The sequence below is a fragment of the Apostichopus japonicus genome, chromosome 2 (genome assembly GCF_037975245.1).
Source record: "Apostichopus japonicus isolate 1M-3 chromosome 2, ASM3797524v1, whole genome shotgun sequence".
Lineage (NCBI taxonomy): Eukaryota > Metazoa > Echinodermata > Holothuroidea > Aspidochirotida > Stichopodidae > Apostichopus > Apostichopus japonicus.
In genome coordinates, this window is record NC_092562.1 from 21,236,432 (window position 1) to 21,257,279 (window position 20,848).

At 36.2% G+C, this 20,848-nt stretch overlaps 2 protein-coding genes across 3 annotated transcripts in view; both read left to right on the plus strand.

The window, feature by feature from the left end:
• The first annotated feature begins 2,301 nt into the window (after window positions 1–2,301).
• Window positions 2,302–15,671, plus strand: LOC139981984 (serine/threonine-protein kinase PLK1-like). Its single transcript, XM_071994473.1, has 13 exons — window positions 2,302–2,601; window positions 4,553–4,660; window positions 5,827–5,943; window positions 6,393–6,497; window positions 6,842–6,954; window positions 7,271–7,366; window positions 8,314–8,615; window positions 9,793–9,876; window positions 10,515–10,607; window positions 11,330–11,483; window positions 12,039–12,168; window positions 12,986–13,102; window positions 13,650–15,671. Exons 1-13 carry the CDS (start codon window positions 2,500–2,502, stop codon window positions 13,926–13,928), a joined length of 1,800 nt encoding a protein of 599 aa, XP_071850574.1. The 5' UTR covers window positions 2,302–2,499; the 3' UTR covers window positions 13,929–15,671.
• A 2,028-nt stretch (window positions 15,672–17,699) lies between these two features.
• Window positions 17,700–20,848, plus strand: part of LOC139981966 (cyclin-G-associated kinase-like) — a 28,974-nt gene continuing 25,825 nt past the window's right edge. For both annotated transcript variants that reach the window (XR_011797943.1, XM_071994425.1), the window contains exons 1-2: window positions 17,700–18,017; window positions 20,432–20,493. Coding sequence is in view for 1 of the 2 variants with exons in the window: in XM_071994425.1 (XP_071850526.1) it covers window positions 17,888–18,017; window positions 20,432–20,493 (192 nt within the window). In the remaining variant the exon portion in view is untranslated. The remainder of the gene's footprint in view (window positions 18,018–20,431; window positions 20,494–20,848) is intronic.

The window sequence follows — 20,848 nt, forward strand, 5'->3', positions numbered from 1 at the left end:
TGGACATATTTTAATGTGCGTGAATACGTTCGTCATATATCATATGCCCCTGCAACTGCAAATCTCGTATCCTTCTTTCCGCACGACTGACTCAAGAGCCTGAGGTACACACTGGAACTTGATAGGCTACGCTGGTACATATTATAGCGAAATAGCGCCTCTAATTTCAATGAATTCGCTCTCGGTGAGGGTTGCCACCCAAGGGCGGCGGAACCAGGGGGGGGCACAGGGGGAACGTCCCCCCACTTTTCCTCAGGTTTAAAATGTGCCCTTTTTCTACATAAAAATTGTACCCTTGATCACCTTATTAGGTCAGCGATATTTCAGTAAGAAACCTAATCCTAATTTAAAACTATCAGGGGCGTAGCCAGTATGTAGCACTGTTTCCCCAGGCCTATTGTTGATTAACAGACTTTATATCTATAGAGCTGCAGCACTTTGAGGCCAGGGAACCAGAATGAACACTAGGGAAGGGCTGATACCGGCCATCTGGGGGGTTTTATAGTCGTGCCTACAACTTTGCAAATCCTGGCTACGCCCTGAATATTAATGAATCACTATGGGTCAAAGTCAAAGCTATTTCGAATGGATTTTTTTAAGCGCTTAACAAGAAATAAACTCTAATTCGGCAGATTCCTACTTTAGCAATTAGCATGATTTCATCTAATTTTGTCTCGAAAGAAAACTTGTGCCTTGTTTCCCAATTTCCACATTGGATATCGTAGTGCTAGTATGCATTTTTTTCTTGTGGGGGGCGTTTGAGTGATGTATACGCAAATAAGATAATACAAATTGGAGTTAAAAGGGTACTAAATATCAAGCTGCAAAAATTCAATCGAATTTCTGCAAAGTGCCCTTTGACGTTGGTGCCCCCCCCCCCCAAATTATGTAGATAAAGTGCTTCCGCCGCCCTTGTTGCCACATGACATTGGCCGATAACTGGCCAAGTGACACAAATTTGGCATATTTTGAACCCCTTTGGCTGATGCTTTCCTCAGCTATTGGCCAAATCGCCGATGCCTAAGATTTGTGTGTGGATTTGTATGTTTCCGTATCAGACAGTAAATCGAATTTGGCATATTTTCCACCGTTTTGCTGAGAGGGCCCTAAGGCGGGCCCTGGACCCACGCCTTTGGGACATCGCGCACATCGGTTGATTCTCCGCAGCAGCCAGGGGGGCCTTCCTTCCCTGGACCCAGGGCCCCTAGACTCATCTTTACGTCACTGCTTTGATTCATTTTTTGATTCTGTTACGATTATACCCTACAAAAGAAATTAATCGTTTGAAACCCACAAGTGATTACACATAAAATTTTATGTAAGAACTTTGACCCAATTATATTGTTAATTTACACCATATGTAAGATTAGACCCTTAGCCTTCAAAGCTTTTGGCGCCGCTATCCATACCCGTCTGTGGTCAGTTTGGCGTTTTAATAGCAAACTTTCACGAATATTGTGTTTTTCATATTTCAGTTGCCGGCCAATCAGCATTTATTCGCGTCACATAAAATCTGGCAACGGCGACCTTCGCAGTAGTACAAGTACATAATTGCATTGTCTCCGTTAAACTGCCTTTTGTTTGCACAGTTTGCGTGATATGATTTTGCAGATAATTTTGCTATTACAATATGAAGGCGATTTAATCATCGTAAAAAAAAGTGGAGAAAACGCTTTGCACAGTGAAACAAAACTACTTGAATCACAAAGTTTTACAGAAATAGTGATTAAAAGATGTCACCGGGCAACAAATTAAATTTGTACTCCACCCACGTATAGTTAAAGTGATAGAAATGATAGCACCATCATGCATGTAATTTCCCATATCCAGCCCCAAAATTCCGTCAAATTTCAGGAAAACGTCTTTATATGGATAAGCCTGTGCCAGCCTGAGGAAGCTCGTCATTATAACGTGGTTGCCAACGACAATTTTGTTCTGTCGCATTCCTATCTGCTTTATTCGTATATTACTTCAGTCTTTGTCCGATAATTTTGTCATTCATTTTTATGATTAGCTGTTATTCCAAAGTGAATTCCCTCTCTGCTACTATCATTCAAATGGTGTTTGAGTAGTATTGTTCATAGATTCCATGCAATCATTACCTATTTGCGAATTTACGGAGATGAACATGGCTAATACAGTGTTCCGTATCCCTGATGCAGTTTAAAGCTCTAATTTGAATACTGCTCTAATCCAATTGTGTGACAGGACAGAAATGAAATGAACCAATCACAGCTTTAGTATTTATTGAAAGTCCTTTTAAATTACGTACGTCCCTGTAGGTAGTGCGTGCCATGTATACAAATATTACAAGTTGAATTGTTGGCAAGCCTACGTGCACGTGAATGCATTTACATTGAATTTGAAACCGACATCGGTAGTTTGAAATTGAATTTGATTCAATAATTTTAGATTTCTGAGAGAATTGTTTTGCGAAATTTTTGTGAACGTAAAGCTGGATCTGAATTTTGCCCAATACTTTTGTAGTTTTGTCCAAAAATGTCGAAACATCGTCAAGATTTGCGAGTGAAGGAAGTCCCAGATATAGTTGTGGATACAACGACAAACAAACGTTACCGAAAAGGAAAATTCCTTGGCAAGGTTAATATCCGTAGCAACATTTGGTGAAAAAGCTAAAAAAAATAATAATACGCAGCTAAAACGGTCAACCTTTTTCGATATAGGCCAACGATTAAATAATAATCCAGGCTATAGTACTACTACTAGGGTTTACCGTTTAGGCAACTGTAGTTTAGAGCCAGCCTAAGCTTACTTAGGCCTAACACAATAATAGTAATTAGTAAGATTAATAAGAAGCTGAAGAAATGCGGCTTACACGTAAGCTTAGGCTATCTGTCACTTGTGTTTTTGCTTTGATTTACAATCCCATATTACTTTATTTATCGCAGGCCATCTTGGCTTTAGGCATGAATTATTTCAATACAGGCTAGGGCTAGTATAGGTGTGATTTTAACCTTCCATGATACTTTTGACACCTTAGGCACAACCAATTTTGAATCATACATTTGAAGACAACAAAGTTATGACTTATGACAGACCTATATGATGGGTGTTACTAAAACGAATGACAATTGCGTTACACATAACGAATGACAATATGTTGTACGCACTAAAAAATTGCGTTGACTAAAACGAATGACAGTAATGACAGCACAGACATTTGCTTCAACCGGATATCACAGTTCAGACTTCATGGGTATATTAAAGCCACGCAAATCGAGTGGACGCAAAGTGCGTGGCTTACAGATCTAGTAAAGTACGTACGGACAAGATTCAAACGCAGCTTATAGTAAGCGAAATTGTAAGTCTGATTTTAAAAAGTAAATTAAACGTCATTTGATATTAATTGTTAGAAACTAACAATACCAGAATCTTGAAACGGCTTCAGTTATCTTTCTTTATTAATCTACAGAGGTAAATGTCAAAAGCACAGCACTCAAGTGCATTCTCACACAAAAATTACACCAAAACCCGGCAACCACGTAACAAGCAATTTTCCTCAAATAATTTTTGCGCAGAAATCCAATAACCGCATTTACTCCACTCCGTTAATCATTCTATCTCCACTCACTATTGTCCTTCGTTGTCATTCGCTGTCATTTGCGAATGATAACTAACCCTGTACAAAGTCAATTGTCATTCGCTGTCATTCGTTTTAGTTTGTCCCCTATATGACACACACAGAATAATTGATAATTGATTGAAATGAAATGGGCAAATTGCTACACAAGTGCAAACATGTAGAGCAGTTTTTGTATGTACCACAGCAATTTGTAACTGAACATTCCGTGCCTTCAAACCTGTTATACAAAATAGAAGCACAAAATTATTCTCTGACACAGACTTAAGGCCGATAGTTTTAAAAGTTACGGTATTCATCCCCCCCCTGCACCCTGCCGTGCATTTTGTTCAAACCAATTCCCCCCCAAAAGTCAACCAGATCATCCTCATTCCCAAAGTCCTATCCTATACGATAGTTACAACTTGTCAAGGATTTGTGCATTTCCTTAACAGTAGATTCAATTTCTATTTCAAGAATAATGTTGTTAATCATTAGTATTATTGTTATAGTGCAAATTGAATTTTTTTATCAATGCTCCAAAGTCTATCTGTTTCAACACCTTAGTTGACTTGTGTTTTCTGAGACATCCCCCCAACAAAACAAACCCTCCTTCCATGGCAGTTATGTACTATTCAGTGACAACTTACAGTTCAACTTCATCAAGATTTCATTGTTTGTGATTGGCTCAAGTTACCACCATTATGCCATACAGTAGCTGAACACTAATATGTTTTATGTTTTTTTAATTTTCTTCGTAACATTTTAAATCTGTTTTGCCTCCAGCTTCTGCTAGTTATTAGGTACCTTCTGGTACAAACAAGTTCCTTTTCCAACACTGAGCATTTTCCTAATTGAGCGACTATAAACAGTGAATCATGTCGGACAAATCCTATTCATCTTGGTAGATGTATGTAATGTTATGTTGGTTGTTTTAACGTGTATGTGATATATCATATATTTTCTTTTCAGGGTGGCTTTGCAAAATGTTACGAATTGATAGATCCCCATACAAATGAGATTTTTGCTGGAAAGGTGGTGTCAAAGGCCTTGTTGGTCAAACAACATCAGAAAGACAAGGTAAGAGATTTTCACTGATGGCCTAGCCTGTTTTTTTTCAAAATTTGTTTTAATATTCTCTCTTCAATCATTATGAAAGTGTCATATCAAGCAGGGAATGATTTGCAAATGACTATAGATACAAGTACAATGTATACAATTGTATTAGAAACCAAAGACTTCAAAACTGCTGCACAAAATTTGAATGCTCAATTAATCCCTGGCAATGCCAGCAATTTTTCTACTCAGTTGCCATGATTATGTCACTTTAAAACCTTCTATTGCCATAAAAATTGAAAAAAAAGCAACCAAAATGGTATCACCAGTTTTGAAAATTTCACATCTTATTTGTCCAACAAATGAGCACGCTGAAAAATGGGCTAAAAACTGCTGTATAAAAGCAATTTATATCAAAAGCAATTCTTCCACATGTACGGTAGTAATGATGCATAATTTTTTTCAATGTTTCATGATACATCAAATTCATAAACTTGGAAAATCCGAATCAGATGTGAATGTTTCACTAAAATTAATCTCTATATGAGAATGTGGTTTTGACCTCAAGATGCTGAAAATCTCCCCCCCCCCCCAAAAAAAAAAAAATTCTAAAATCCACTTCAACCATCAAAAGTATTTCCCGTGAATTTCTCTCACGTTTGGCATAATTAATTGTTAATGTTATTATAATCATTACCTGTAGTCTGTCATTAGTAAATATAATGATTGTTGCCTGTCACTGGGATAGCCCAGCAGTTGGTGGTGACCTCCTGCTGAGGGTCCCATCGATTAAATCTCTTACTTACCTACAGAAGAGCTACAACAGAGTGAACATGTCATATTATATACTGCTATGTGTTAGCATAGATATGATCACCAGAGGGCTGTTATTACCATATGCAGGGAGCTAGACTGATCACTATTACTTGAAAAGTTGAGTAAACTCTGTGCTCCTTGAGAATCCGTAAAATTGTTAGTGTAAAAAATATTTGTAGCATCTACCTAGTAAATGTTAAACATACTTGATTTTAGGTGTTTATGCACTGTTGTGTGCACTTTAACAGCAGTTTTTCACATATCTGCTACAAAGATATGTGAAAAACTGCAAAGGTTAGTATAAATCATATTTTTTTCTTATGCAACGTTTTGTTTCAATTTTTTGATATTGATCTTTCTGCTCTTGATTGTAGATGGCCATGGAGATAGCAATTCATCGTAATTTGAAGCACAAGCACGTAGTTGGATTCCACAGTTTTTTCGAAGATGATAACAATGTCTATGTTGTTCTCGAGCTTTGCCGGAGACGGGTAAGAAGACAACCTTCAAGGAAGCATAACCAAAATTTTACCCGGCCGATCCATACCTAAACCCCATTCTACCTCATCTTCCCCCCCCCCCCCCCTTAAAAGTTGTAAAACTGGAGACTTGAAAAATAAAATAAAATTATGCACATCTCCTTGTATGTTTACTTTGTTTTACTGATTTAAGAATTGCATGTGAGATTGGTATTTCCACCATGAGATAATTTGTAAGACAGTGCGTAAAATAGTGATAATTGCCAGGTATTGCCTTTCTTTGTCTTTTCCCCCACATTTACTACTTTAAATATAACAGACTATATTGTTGAAGCTTTTTACTAGATCTGTATAATTAACTGAAATAGAAATAGACTATATTGTTGAAGCTTTTTACTAGATCTGTATAATTAAGTGAAATAGAAATATCAATACAATTTTATTCATATTCTTTCTTGCAGTCAATGATGGAACTGCATAAGAGGAGAAGAGCTGTCACAGAACCAGAAACCAGATATTTCATGATGCAGATTGTGCTAGGTGTGCAGTACATGCACGACACTAAGGTAAGCGGGTGGATTTTACCTATCAGTCCCTAGTCCAAAGACTTACCTCAATAATCAATGCGCCACCTTTGTCTTGATTAATATATGTGGGAGGGTCCAGCAAACATGCTTTTCATATATATGCATTGCAGAGAGCATCCACATTATTGCTGGGCTGATCTCATGCAAATGTTTTAGATACAGTCATAACAGATTAAAGGTGTTCTCTGTGTAGTGCAGTAGAATTGAAAATCAAATTTTACAAGTTTGCAAGTTTCTTCTCAAAGCCTGTAATACTCTGGTAGCTAGTCTCACCTGTGTGACTGCATGAAACACTGTATTTATCTCTTTTGTTTACGGTATAGGTCATTCACCGAGACTTAAAACTGGGAAATTTATTCATCGACGACGACATGAACATCAAGATTGGAGACTACGGACTCGCAACGAGGGAGGAATTTGAGGGTGAAAGGAAAAGGTCAGTGTTAAATATGTGAAGTGATAGATTAATTGTAGCAAGCAAATGAAAACTAGATAAAACCCATCAAACTTTTCTTGTCAACTTGTCATAAGTTCAATCAAATTTATAATATTATAATAATTTATAATAATTTTATAATATTTGTGACTTGTCCCTTGGATTATGAAGTTCTGATCAACACAAACACAGTTTAAAGAAGATTGTCAGCAAAATTTTGCAAATGTATTATGTAGTGATATTTTATTTCTGCTTTTTTTTTTCTTGGCTCTAGGCCTATGGTAAAGATTTAAGTACTTTTCTCTTTTAATTGCAGGACACTTTGTGGAACACCTAACTACATTGCCCCAGAAGTTCTAACTAAGAAAGGTCACAGTTTTGAAGTTGACACATGGTCACTTGGTTGCATCATGTAAGTACTATAAATATTATTAAAGCTAAAACTTTTGATTTAAGAATTCTATATCTTTGATCAGTTAAAGCATATGCTATTATTGCTAAATGATTAAAACCATCATATCTTGTGCTTCGCTGTCCTTAAAGATAATTTTTTTAAATCCCTCAATTTAATTTTCAGAATGTTTTGTTCACTGTAATATTGTCTGCGTATTATTTGTGATACAGTTTAACCACTTTATTGCCAGATTTTTCTTAATTTGATGAAGTGTTCCGTTGAAAAGCTCTGGGAATTTTGAAATTCCCTTTTCGTTTGCTATACTTTGGGGCATCAGTAACCTGTTTGGTCATGATGGCATGTGTGTATACGTATTTGTGTATGTATATATGTGTGTTATACCTGGAGCTCATAAACACAATATCTCTGGAACTATATTTTGGATTAATGTCATATGGTAGCCTGATAGCTGTAGATGTGCCCTATTGTGTTTAGAAGTAATGTTATGCATATTAATGAATGGGCGGAGCATGATGTACACATGTTAAGGTGGCCATATTTAGACAGATTCTTTGTTTTTATTTTTGGCATGTTTGTATTTTTAGGGGCATCAAAACCACAAAGTGTTTACATTTTTTGTCCTTTTTCTTTCTCAAGGTTTTCTGACCCAGAAGTTGCAATATTAATAATATGTTTTAACAGTATATAATTCTGCTGCACCTTTCATGAATCTTTGCTGAAGTTATTTTCTATCATCCATATTATCTTAGTGAGCATTAATTAAACCATTAACTTATAAATCTGACAGTCTATCTTAAGTTCTAGTCCCTCTTAGTCTAAGAAGTTTAGAAAGATGTTTGGAAATAAGGTTTTTGTAAGATTTATGGCTATATTACAAGTTCCTTCCTACTTTCGTTCCCCCATTTTTTTCCACTCTGTCATTCTGTTTTCCTCTGATTTCTCAGGTACACATTACTGGTCGGAAAGCCACCTTTTGAAACTACGTCGTTGAAGGAGACATATCAAAAGATTCGAAGTAACGACTATCATATTCCAAGCAACATATCATTGTCTGCCAGGGCTCTCATCAGTAGACTCCTCCAGAAAGATCCCACTAAGAGACCGAATATGGCCGCCATACTCAAAGATGACTTCTTCACCAGTGGTTATCTACCTCCGAAGCTTCCAACCTCTTGTTTGACTACCGCTCCTAGATTTGCTCCAGCATCCTCAAGAGCGCCACTCTCAGAAGTCAAGGATAACAAAGGTGCGCAAACGTGGATATTAGATATGCAGAACTCCTCGTGTGTTCCGTAACATTAATTCCCCTCGACTCCCCTTTCCAGGCTCACCGAAGTAGGCTAAGGTTATTTTTTTGGTGTGTGAACTCCCAGAAAGTTGATTTACCTATCATCCACAAATGTACAATTAGCTGACCCAGTTATTAGTCTCACCATATCAACTCTGGTTCATATCCAAAGCCTGGACTATAAGTACCGTATCTGCTACATAGAATTGTGGCAGCCTGGCAGGGGTATGCAAATTCTTCCTGAATGTTTTGAAAAGTACCCGATTTTGTCCAAACACTAATTATGCAACAATCTAATTTATGCTCAACTAATATTGAGAGCGAACCATGTGCACATGATGCTTTGTATGCAACCTCTGCTTTTTTGTTATAAATGTAGCTCAAAATTATTATATATATATATTCTTTTACAGTTTTTAAGTCATTCTGAAATTGTTTACTTTGCTCTCACCTGCTGGCACGTTACGATTCTAGTTATGTGTATCATTGTGCAAAACATATACAGTATATGGTTAAATTGGTCCCTCTTAAATTGATGAATATTAAAATGAGTGAATAAAAACAGATGTTTACTGTATAGTTGTGACAAATGTCAATACTCTAGGCCTACAACACTTTCATATTATATATGTATATATATATATATATATATATATATATAATAATAATAATTTTCAAAATCAATAAGAAGCCTCTTCAATTTGTGGTAAAGAAAACAAACATAGCCAATAGCCTTAGTTACATATATACATATATAGTAGCAGGAATTGGAGTTGGTGTCTTCAGGTGGATTGTATACAGTTACATTTTCATCCTTCTGAATATGTCATACAGAAAAAATAATAAAGACACCTCATACTTTATCTAAGAGGTTTATTCGGCATTTTAAGGACTGTCAAAATTTTTCCCACACTTTTAATTATGATTTTATATAATTTGTTCCTTTGCCATACCTTTGAATATTTAATGCCTCACTTCATCATTTCTAGTACAATAACTGTGGACTAAATTTCAAGAAAGTGCTATGTTTTCAGTGGTTCTTTTCATTTTAAAATTCAAAACAAGTGCAACATGTAAAATGACTTTGAATGTTACCCGTAAATCAAAACTTTGTTTTTATTGTTCACCTTAATAGAAAACAAAGTACCAGAAACAACAGGACAAAAGATGAAGGGACAGCTAGCCGTGGTGAAAGCAGATCAAGAAAATCCCTCTGAAAGTAAGTCATATAATATTATTGAGTAATTAATGACCAGAAAGTTATTAAATTCTTCAAATAAAGTTTGTATGATCAAAGTAAGACACCATCCTACATTTTTTGCAAAACCCAATTGAAGATACATGATCAAGTACCTGATTAAATTCTGTCATGTAATGTCAATTGGAATAGGCACAAATTTTGACCAAGGGAGGGGATCATAGTGGCACAGGGGGTATCCCCCTCCCCTGCAAGAAATTGTAATGGTGCTTAGTTGTAAAATTGGGTTATATTTTGATCTTTTGATGTTAGGTATGTTCAACTTATTCCATTCTCCCCGCCCCCCCCCCCCCCGTTTCCCCTCCAGACAATTTCAGCAGATTGGTGTTTGTTTCAAATTCTTTGGTGACACTCCAAAAATTTGTGGTGACCCTTTAAAATGATTGTCATCTCCACTTTGAATACCAGGGATCTAATAAACTATATCCATATTGAGATTACATTTAGTATGGAATCACCTTTTATCAACTTATAAATCCAATTAAAGTTTGATTATCGATATCATATTACCAATTTCTTTGCCGTTTAAGCTAATATTTGGAATGATGTTATGTCACATGAACTCTCAGTTATTGGTTACCTCATGTTTTTGCCAACAGATGTAGATGCTCTCTACTTTTTGCCGGACATGCTAAAACAACTTACAGAGGTCATTGATTCCAGACCGTCGGACAGGCCTTCAAAACAGATTGGTAAGTACTATTGAAATTAAACAGATGAACAGATTAAACATATTAACTTGCAGGAGTCAAAGAGTATGAGACTTTAATTTTTATTTTTTATGACTGCAATGTCAAAGAGCCACATGGTAGTCATTTTCAGATATAAAAATCTGATGTATAGGTTTACGTAATATGTTGAAAATCTACACTGAGGTAGTGGGTACTTAAGGAATTAAGAGGATAAGAGCAGATATATGTGCTGGAAAGAGGCTATTCTTGTTGCAGCATTTGAAAGTTTTGAGCTTTTTAAGATGACAGATAGGGGCTATTTGGAATCACAAACTTGATTTTTAGTCATGTTTTCAATGTATACATCACCAATAACATGGTTACAGTAGGTGACTTAAGTGGTAGTAGGACTCATCTATGAGTCACCTTTGATTAAAGTTAATGATTAACAGGCAGATCTTGGGATTGAAGTACGACAGAAACGTTGAAGACGAAGCATTTGAATGTCGTTAGAAATATGATATGTGAACTTTGGATGTCAATTGCAAATTTGCAAGTTATCTTTGTGGAACACAGCACAGGAACAAGAACTTCTAACCAGTGTATTCCCTGTGATGAGTTAATGTGTTAAAGTTAATGTTAATGAGTTAATGAAATTAATTTCAAGTTAATTTTCAAATGTGAATGTTGTGGTGATGAGTTAGTCAAATCTGGAAGTCCTTTGTCTGTGCTCTTGTTTACAGATGAGACCGAGGATCCAGCTGCCGTTCCTGTATTCTGGATCAGCAAGTGGGTAGACTACTCTGACAAGTACGGTCTAGGATACCAGCTCTGTGACGGTAGCGTAGGAGTCCTCTTCAATGATTCCACACGACTACTGCTTCATCAGAACCAAGAGTAAGCATTCTTACAGTCTCTAGCAATGTTTTTTTTTCTCAATATTGTAGTCAGATTCCCAAACAATTTCCTAGGGTGACAGTAGTGATGCTACCTCCACACTTCATCTCATATAACACTGTTACATTCCCTTAGCATATTGGTAATAGTTATTATTTTAGATGCTCATTCATGAGATGGCAGGAATCTCATTTGTTGTAACATGAAATGTTGTTAATAGTGTTTGCAATTGTTGTGTTTTCATAACACACATAATAATGGCAGATGTGCATTAGTGCCATGATTACTGAATTGGCCTGTATTTCTTAATTGATCTCCTTTTCCATATCTTCATAATTGTCACATCTATATTTTAGGCACCGTGACCCATTTAAACTACTCGCATTGATATTTACTGGCACCACATACTGATGTATATATGGAAGGGCACAGTTGATTTACATACACAACTGAATTTTGTTTCTTCATGATTTTGTTAACATTTTCGTCTTTCTTCATTCTTTGTTGGTTACGATACGACGATAATAATGACTTGCTTGTTGTATTGTTTTACAGAAATATCGATTACATTGACCGTGACTGGAATGAGCAATCACACACCCTCTCCTCTTACCCTTCAACTATGGAGAAGAAGGTTACTTTGTTGAAATATTTTAGGAACTACATGTCCGAGCATCTCGTTAAGGTGAGTCATGACGTGCTAATTATTAAGGCTGTAGGAGCAATCGCCATTTAAAAACAAAAATGGCAATTGCTTGTTACTGCAAACCCTAATCTTGTTTGTAAATGATATGTGAACAACTCTTTGAAAACAATGTCCCTTTTGGGATTTGATGTTCTTTCACAGATAAGACTAGAGTAAGGATACCAAAAAAAAAGTACTTACTTTATTAATATAGGCTTTGTTATAAGTTATGGTGACCATCTTTGTTTTCATGGATTCTGGTGGCATGATATTTGATGTTGACCAACTTGACCCCAATGTGGGGACATCAAGGGGTAGGATCTACACTATACTTTTTTAGGGTTGGGCAGGATTTGGAGTCATCTCAGTGTTTGGTTGTGCGATGTATCAAGAAATGATGGTGAAATGCCCATCTTTCTGTAATACATCCTCCAGAAACAGGCGATTGTTTCTCCCAAATTTTAAATTATTCCCAGCATTTCTACAAATTTGGCAATGATCAGTGATAGTACACGATATTTTGGGTAGGTTCATGAAATCCAGGGGGACTGTCCCCGGAAATCATGTTCGTCTGCTCGAATTATTATAGGTTGACAGTCAGTGGTACATCATGTTATTTTTCAATTACTGTCTGCCTGTAATGACCATGGTTGCATTCAGTTACCGGCCAATCAGTGGGTGTAGAATGTTGTGTGCTACCTCTCAATTACTAAATGACAAGAGTATATACCTTTGAAAGCAGACCTTTGCATATAAATAATAATTATTTGTAGAATGGAACTGTTGGGAATTATGTACCGTTTTGTTTTCGTTTCAGACGGGCGCAGCGATGGTACCACGTGAATCAGATGACATCGCCCGGCTACCATTCATGACCTCATGGTTCAGGACAACCAGTGCCATAGTTCTCCATCTTAGCAATGGTACCATGCAGGTATGTGGAATTGGTTTTGTTAATGTCAGTTGAACATGAACAAATTGGCAAGTTGTTTGTTCCCAAAAACCATGCAAGAATTTGTTGGGTTTGTTTAATATTGGCAATTTCCTTCTGCAGATGTTGCCAGTAATTAAGATAGGCACACAAACATGTTTGGAATACTGAATGTATTGTTAGTTTGTTAAGTCAGTGTGTTAACCAGCGCAAAAGTTTCCAACTCTCTCTAGTCCAGGGCCCCCCCAAAAATGTTTGAATCTGGCCCTGGTCACAACAGATGCTTACTATTGAAAACATCAGCAGTTTGCCTGATAGATCAATGTCTAGTTCTTGTTATGTTCTTACTCATGTTATGTTATGTTATGTTCTTACTCATGTTTTCAGTTAGAAAATATGCTTTCATGTTTTTGAATCAATTTAATTGATTGCAAATGAATAAAACTAAATAAAAGTAATTAAGTATTTACCCTTTATAATAATAATAATAATAACACTTGTTGAACCATGCTTCCAATGAAACTTTAAAAACCTTCTTTCCGGTTTTCAGATCAACTTTTTCTCGGATCACACAAAGATCATCATTTGTCCCCTGATGGGAGCCGTCACATACATTGACGCTAAAAAGGAATCGCAGACATTCCGCTGCGAACTGATCAAACAGTTTGGCTGCAGCAGAGAACTCTACACGAGAATAAAATACAGTCACAAGATGACGGAGAGACTCATCGCCCTCCGATCGCAATCTGGAAAACAGAAAACTACTCGACCGGTCAAATCGGCGACCACCAACGTTCCCGTCAGTCGTGGTGGTGTGCAGACCTCGTGATCGGTGGACAGGGATGTGAATCCTGTTGTAAATATTCGGACCTTTCTTGGGAAGCTTGTTTTGTCTATAAGCTAAATGGGATTACATGGCAGCTTACATCACAAATCATAATGTATGCCACTTCTTAATCCATTTCTCATTCTGCTACTAAAAGCTGGTAAATTAAGGGGGTCGTGCCGGTTCAACAATTTGTCTGTTATAGGTCAACGGTAGCACCGTAGGAAGAATATAACTTGAAAAGTTTCACTTGTTTAACTCGACGGTACATTTTTGTGAGAAGTCCATCATTCATGCTGAGTTTGAAAAACTGGCAGGTTCAGTTTTAACCAAACCAAGAACTTTCTGGAGAGAGTTTGTGAGAGAGAAAAGTAACATGTTTCTTTTTTTCCTCAAATTCTGAATGAATTGTTTTCAGAAGGGATTAGAAAAAGAGTTCAGGGATTGTCTGCATTTGTGAATTACGTGTTTGAAATCAGCAGGCTATATACTTTAATTGTCTGGGGGTCTGTATCCATTTGGAAAAATATTGTATCCATTTGGAAAAAATTCTACCATTGAGGTACGATCTAGTTCCAGGTACTTGCCTTTTATATTCTATAATGGATTCATCCTTTGAACAACTAAGTCATTCTGCTTCTATGATTCTGTATCAAGTTCTTCCACTCTTGTGTGCAAAGCTCCATGCATTTATACGCCCCCCCCCTCCCCATGTAGGTCAAAGTTTGTTAGCTTTACCCCTACATGTAACTTAAAGAAACATATAACGCTAATTTAAAATTAGCATTATTAATTTGATTTGAAATAAATGCTTGCCTCAGTCTGACGACCTATTTCATGTTCTTGTTTTGGGCCCCAGTGGATAGAGGAACTGATAAATACCTAGAAGTAACTTCAAGTTTTTTTTCGGGGGTACTTTGTTGTATGAGCATGTGTCAAATTAATTTTAGTGTACATAATTTCAGAGCTTTTGTCTTTGTCTTCCTTCCTCAAATTAACTCATTCTTAACATAAGATCGAGTGTTAGGATCAAACATTAATGAATGAAAAAAATCTTTGTTTATTCTTTAAAACCATGTGAAGATAACTATTTATTATATTAATAATTCCCCCCCCCCCTACAGGGGCATAACATACATCTTTGAACTATTGGGAGGAGGGGAGGGGAATATAAAAGTTTGGAAAAATTTAGGGAACTTTTTGTGTAATGGAGGATGCATATAAATCAAAATGGTGCAAAATGTTGCAAGTTTTGAAACAATGTTAAAGAATTGTCGTTAGGACACTACAATTTTTCTTATATTCTGTCTGGTTGTGGGGGAGGGGTGAGGCAGACCCCCAGAAGTATACATAGTCCTCCGTGGCCAACTATACTGAATATATAAGTACTCTATGAGATGTAAATGTATGTATTACCAACTCTCAATATTCTTATACTTTCAGCTTTTTGCTGCCAAATATGAAAGTATTTGTGAAAAAAGTGCGAGCATAATATGTGATTATTATACAATTGCTTAAAGAAGTATATTGGTTTGTAGGGATGGACTTAGAAGCAGTGTACATTTTATCAAGCAAAATATACAAATGTAGTAATCAAAGTCAGACATAAGTTGTATTGGCTTTAAATTATTAATGTCAGTGCAAGTATTAATGTATTCACAAAATAGCAAGGAGACGACAGAGGTAAAAGTATACATGATCATTGCTTACAGATTATTTTCAATAAATTTCCATTTTTCCAAAGATTTTAGCTTGTTTTACCTTAATTTTTAGGTCATTGCAATGAATGCAACTTAAGCATTATGGCCTCCTTGGATCAATCAAACTGCAGTAAGATTTGGAGACATTTTCTTTTTTGAACGTGTATCATTTTTGTAATTCTCGTCAGTTGACTTGAATTAAACTCCCCACTTAGTTCTCTCTATGTCAGTCAAAATTCGAAGTGCAATTTTGTATTCAAACACAGACACTCATATTTTAGAGACAGATTGTTAATGAAAGATTATGACTTAAAACATCGCAATTTAAAAGTGAACGTCACATTTTCAAGATGGAATGTAGAAATATTTTTTTAGACGGAATGTGAATATTTCACGATATAACATTGATACATAGCTCAACTAAAACATCAGATTTTTTGGGTGTAACTTCTGGTTGGTAGGGGGTACACCCCTCCTTTCCCACTTAGTGACGGGCCCTGTGTATATTCTACAAAATTGGAGTCGAATTCAGCGCTGTCTTACACCAATGAACGCAAGAGTCATAATAGTAATAATAAAAATAAAACAGAATGCCAAAAAAGGCATTGTGGTTTCGATGATGAAACAAGCAGTTTTCTTCATGAATCTGATGTTATGTATAGTGAGGGTGTACAACATACTTGATCTTAGAAATACAGTGAAAAGCAGTGTCATGTGACAAACAATTATGCACAATGACAATGCTGTCCTGAAATGACCATGATTGACCTCATCAACAGGCTTCTTGTACTAAATGTGATACATCAACATACTAAATACGACATCTGTACTTGTTGCGATATTGTGTGAAACATGGTTTTCACAACTTGACCCTGGTGAACTCAAATGACCATTGACCTCCGCCCAAAAACAGGCATTTTGTACTCAATGTGGTACAATTACATACCAAATATGCGATTTGTACAAGCTTCCCTTGTGATATTATGTTTAGGAAGGTGCGTTAGTGTAGAGAGACAGTTAAGGGGGAAGTGAAGTAAATGTTTGGCATTTGTTGACTTCAAATGACCTTTGACCTCCACCAAAACAATAGGCTCCTTGTACTCAATGTTGTACTTCTACACATCAATATGAGGTCTGTCCAAGCTTCCATTCTTTAGATATTGTGTTGACAAGGTTTTCGCAATTTGACCATTGGTAAACCATAATGACCTTTCACCTCCACCAAAAACAATAGGCTTCTTGTACTCAATGTGGTTCATATAAATATTAAATATGAGATCTGCCCAAGCATACCTTCTTGAGATATCATGTTTACAAGGTTGTTACAATTTGACCTCTGGTGACCCCAAATGACCATTGCCCTCTATGAAAAGAATAGGCTTCTTGCACTCAATGTGGTACTTGTACACTTCCGATATGAAATTGGTCCGATCTTCCATTCTTCAGATATCGTGTTTACAAGCTGGGCGTCACAAACGCATACACATCATGAATTCATGCAAAGGTTACGATTTTCATCGAAACCAAAACACGAAGAAAAATTGTTCTCTGTTCTTACCTTATGTCTATATTTCCCAAATTTGGATATCATTCATGAAACCTGTTCACGTGGACCCTCTCTTTCAAATATTTTTTTCTAAAAATGCTGCAGCTTTCGGTGGCTTCGCCCACCCCTTTACCAATAGCAATGTGCGATTGTTGTTATAAAATAAATTGCCGCTTTTGTTGGGTTTAACATTCGAAATGTTGCTCAGCCAGTAAGTGAAGTCGGTCTCAAAAAGCTAGCCGGTCGCGAAATCGATCTACCTTCCAACCCACCCCACCCCTTTTAAAACCTTGTAAATGGTGCATGTACGCCCCTGTTTACAGATAGCTTTTTTTAAGATAATCGAATAAGAGATTTCTTCAAGAAATAAATTGTCCTTATATTCCTATAGAGATACATATATCATTCCTTTATAAAGATATCTTGAAGATGTTTTACTCGAAATCTTTAGTTTGTGAATAAAGACCAAAATGGCCTACCATACAAATTCTATCAAAACGTCTATCTCTGGGAATATTACCTTTTATTATAATGTAAACTGTGAGAACCTTCCACTGAAACTGTACACGTATTTTCATCGTGGTTAGGCTAGTGGGTGTATTCGAACGAAAAAGCATCACGTACGGCAAAATATGCCGATAGGCTTAGGTTGCACAGTCACTACACAGAACTCACAATACAGACTCGAAACATAACGTGTAAGAAATTCCGTCAAAATGACGGATTTATTCCGTTCTGCGTTAGGTTACCTATCAGGCGGACAAAATGAACGAGGAAGTGAATTTGTCGGTCAACTGGTCGAGCTTGGAAAGATGAAATTGAAAGTCAAACGCATCATCGCAGAAGGTGAGTAACGTAACTACCCGTTAGGCTCACGCAGAGTACTTAGCCTAGGAATACAATATTTTTGAGGATGGTAAATTGGTCGGCATAACTAAACGTTTATTTGTTATGGTTAAGTAAAGTCATTGAAGGGTTTCATCTATTTCTATTGATAAAGATATAATATGGGAAAAAGTTCATTCTAGGATAGATATTGAAACACAGTCTTATAAGTTTTAGTGCCTGCAGGGAGTGATTAATTCGATATCAATATATCCAGTATCAGTATCACATTGCAAAATGAGCACAAACTTTAATAATGTTAGGCTATGCAAAATGATAAAATTGTTATAGTTAAAAAGAGAAGTCTACCCCTTAAGGCACTAATAATGATTCAAGTTGTTAAACCATTCCACCGTGACTCCGAATCCAGCCAAAAATACCGTTAGGAAAATGTGTGCTTTTCAAATGCATTTATTAAGTAATCAAGGCCTACTGTATCTAACCTGTATCTTACCTGTCCGGAAGATTACTTTCTCTAAAGCTTTTATAGAGTAATATATATCTCATAATGACTTCTCCACTGCGACACCATTAACAGATAGAACCATTTCCAAGTTGCTAACAAATTTGCAGAGACAACTGCAAATGCAAGAGCGATCGTCTGAGAGTGAGACACCCATATTTTAAGGGCGTTGGATGGACCACTTGTTTCAGAATATGCTATCAAAAAAATTTGACAAAGTATGCCAAAATTTATCATTCTTGCATGATCAAACAAAAGTAGAAGCTTTTCATAGATTAATTCAATAACAAAATATTTCAGCATTAAGAGGTAAAGTGTGTGATAATAATGCAGCATATTTCACTGAAGTTTCAATCACCGGCCTAAACAGATCATATTGCAGAGATTAGTTATAAACAGTTTCCAATGATTTGATTGGTTTGAAGTCATGGTACACAAAGCTCCTTGTGGAAGCTTCGATCACAAGTTGTAACATTACTTTCACGTATAAAGACTGTAGTCAGCGTAGAAACATTTGGCCATTTTGTCCCACTCCTGTCACATAGCTTGTTAAATGATACCACAGTATCAGTAGCTGCAACAATTTCTCAAAAAGTCATATATAGTGCTATCAGTTTGCACAGTATTTTTATGACTTTTTGGGGGGCAAATTATGTAAAGTCTGGTTTGTTTATATGCTTTCCTTAATATGTTTGCTTTCCATCCTGCTGTTGCATAGTTTCGTCTCTGAAACTTTACTTGCCAACAGTTAGGGTATGTGCTTATCACATGCTACAGTTGGGGTGTTTCCGTACCTCTTTTTTTGTGTGTATAAATTTGAAATGTGTTTAGTAATTGTGCATTTCCCGTTTGTAAATATCTAACATGGAATAGGGACCCTTGGTATTGAAACATGTGTGCAATGCACTGATAGCCCAGAGTGAAAATCATGTCAAGGATGAATCCTGTAGTGCTATTAGAGCCGGAGGGGATATACTGGGAAGCAACTGGGGTGTGTAAATGTGATTAAATGCAAAGACTGCTAAATAGAATAGAACTGTAAGCTTATACTTTCAGAACATAATTTATGGACCCTGAAGTGATTTCCTTCTGGCCAGGGAAAAAAGTGAGACATGAAGTAAAGTAGTAAAATACATCTTTCTGTTAGCTTACTATTAATTGACTGACAAAGAACAAGAGAAAAATGAGCGGCAAGCTCTTGATGGATGGCTAGCATTGCTGTTCAGACAACCTAAAGTTAAAAGTAAAGTGGGGACATTGAGGAAAAAATATTTAAGGATGACTTTAGGCACAAAATTAATTGTTTACATTGTACATTTGAGAAATGACCCTGGAAACAGCTGAGCGTTCATCAAATTTCTTCAAGTATGTAAGTTTTGAGCATATCCAGGGTACATAGAACATTGAAACTATTCCTTCACGGTGAAAAGTGAGTGTAACAGTGATAGCCATCTAGTACTACAACACATGCCAAATATTTTATAGTTACAGTTCAAAATAAAGAGTGAAAATGGCAAAGTGACTTTGCTTATCTTTGGATGCACTCCAAACAGTGCAAGAAAGAGGCAAGAAACACCTGTTGCCAATATTGCTTTCCAAAATAAGTAATTTTGGCATCAACTCAACTGGGTGAACTGACCTTAGACTAAAATGCAAAACTACAAGTGGTATTAAACAAGATCTTGGAATTGGTCCATATTTACATGTCATTTCATCGGTAAATATGATCAGAACTCTTGAAGTAAACACTTTGTTGTCTTGGAACGGTATACAGGTAGACCTGCTTTTCATGTTTGGAATGAACTGTATCATTGAAAGTACAAAATTGTTTTCCCTGACTAAATTTTCAGGCAGTACTTCCTGCAACCTTTTAAGATGCTCATTGCTTAGAAATTCCTTTTCTCTGTTACAGGTGGATTTGCATTCGTATTTGTGGCAGAAGATCAGGCTACTGGCAAAGAGTATGCCCTCAAGGTAAATCATTTAATTTTTTTTTTTATATTTAAATATTGTAATTTTTTTGGTTTTTTGTTTCAGGCTTTTATAAGTTCTACAATAAATTATTTTCAAGAAAAGCCTTAAATGTTTTCTTTCTAATCACAGGTAGGTCTCTGTACTTCTTTCTCAAGTTTTTTTCATTGCTTTGTCGTCTTCATTTGTGGCTAAAGCCCCTCCTACCTATAGTTTCTGTTACGTTTTCTTAGGTATCCAGAATTTGCCAAGGTTTCTCCAAAACATCCTCTCTAGTTTCATTCATTTCAGTGACAAAGTTAATGTTCTGTATTCTCACACATTTTATGTGTTCTTTTTTGTTAGTTTAATATGAATT

Bases quoted from the DNA above. Each gene is read 5' to 3' on its own strand.
- LOC139981984 (XM_071994473.1), top strand. From the start codon at position 2,500: ATGTCGAAACATCGTCAAGATTTGCGAGTGAAGGAAGTCCCAGATATA. The intron at 4,661-5,826 runs GTAAGAGATTTT...TCTTGATTGTAG, and splicing joins AACAACATCAGAAAGACAAG to ATGGCCATGGAGATAGCAAT. The intron at 12,169-12,985 runs GTGAGTCATGAC...TTTTCGTTTCAG, and splicing joins TGTCCGAGCATCTCGTTAAG to ACGGGCGCAGCGATGGTACC.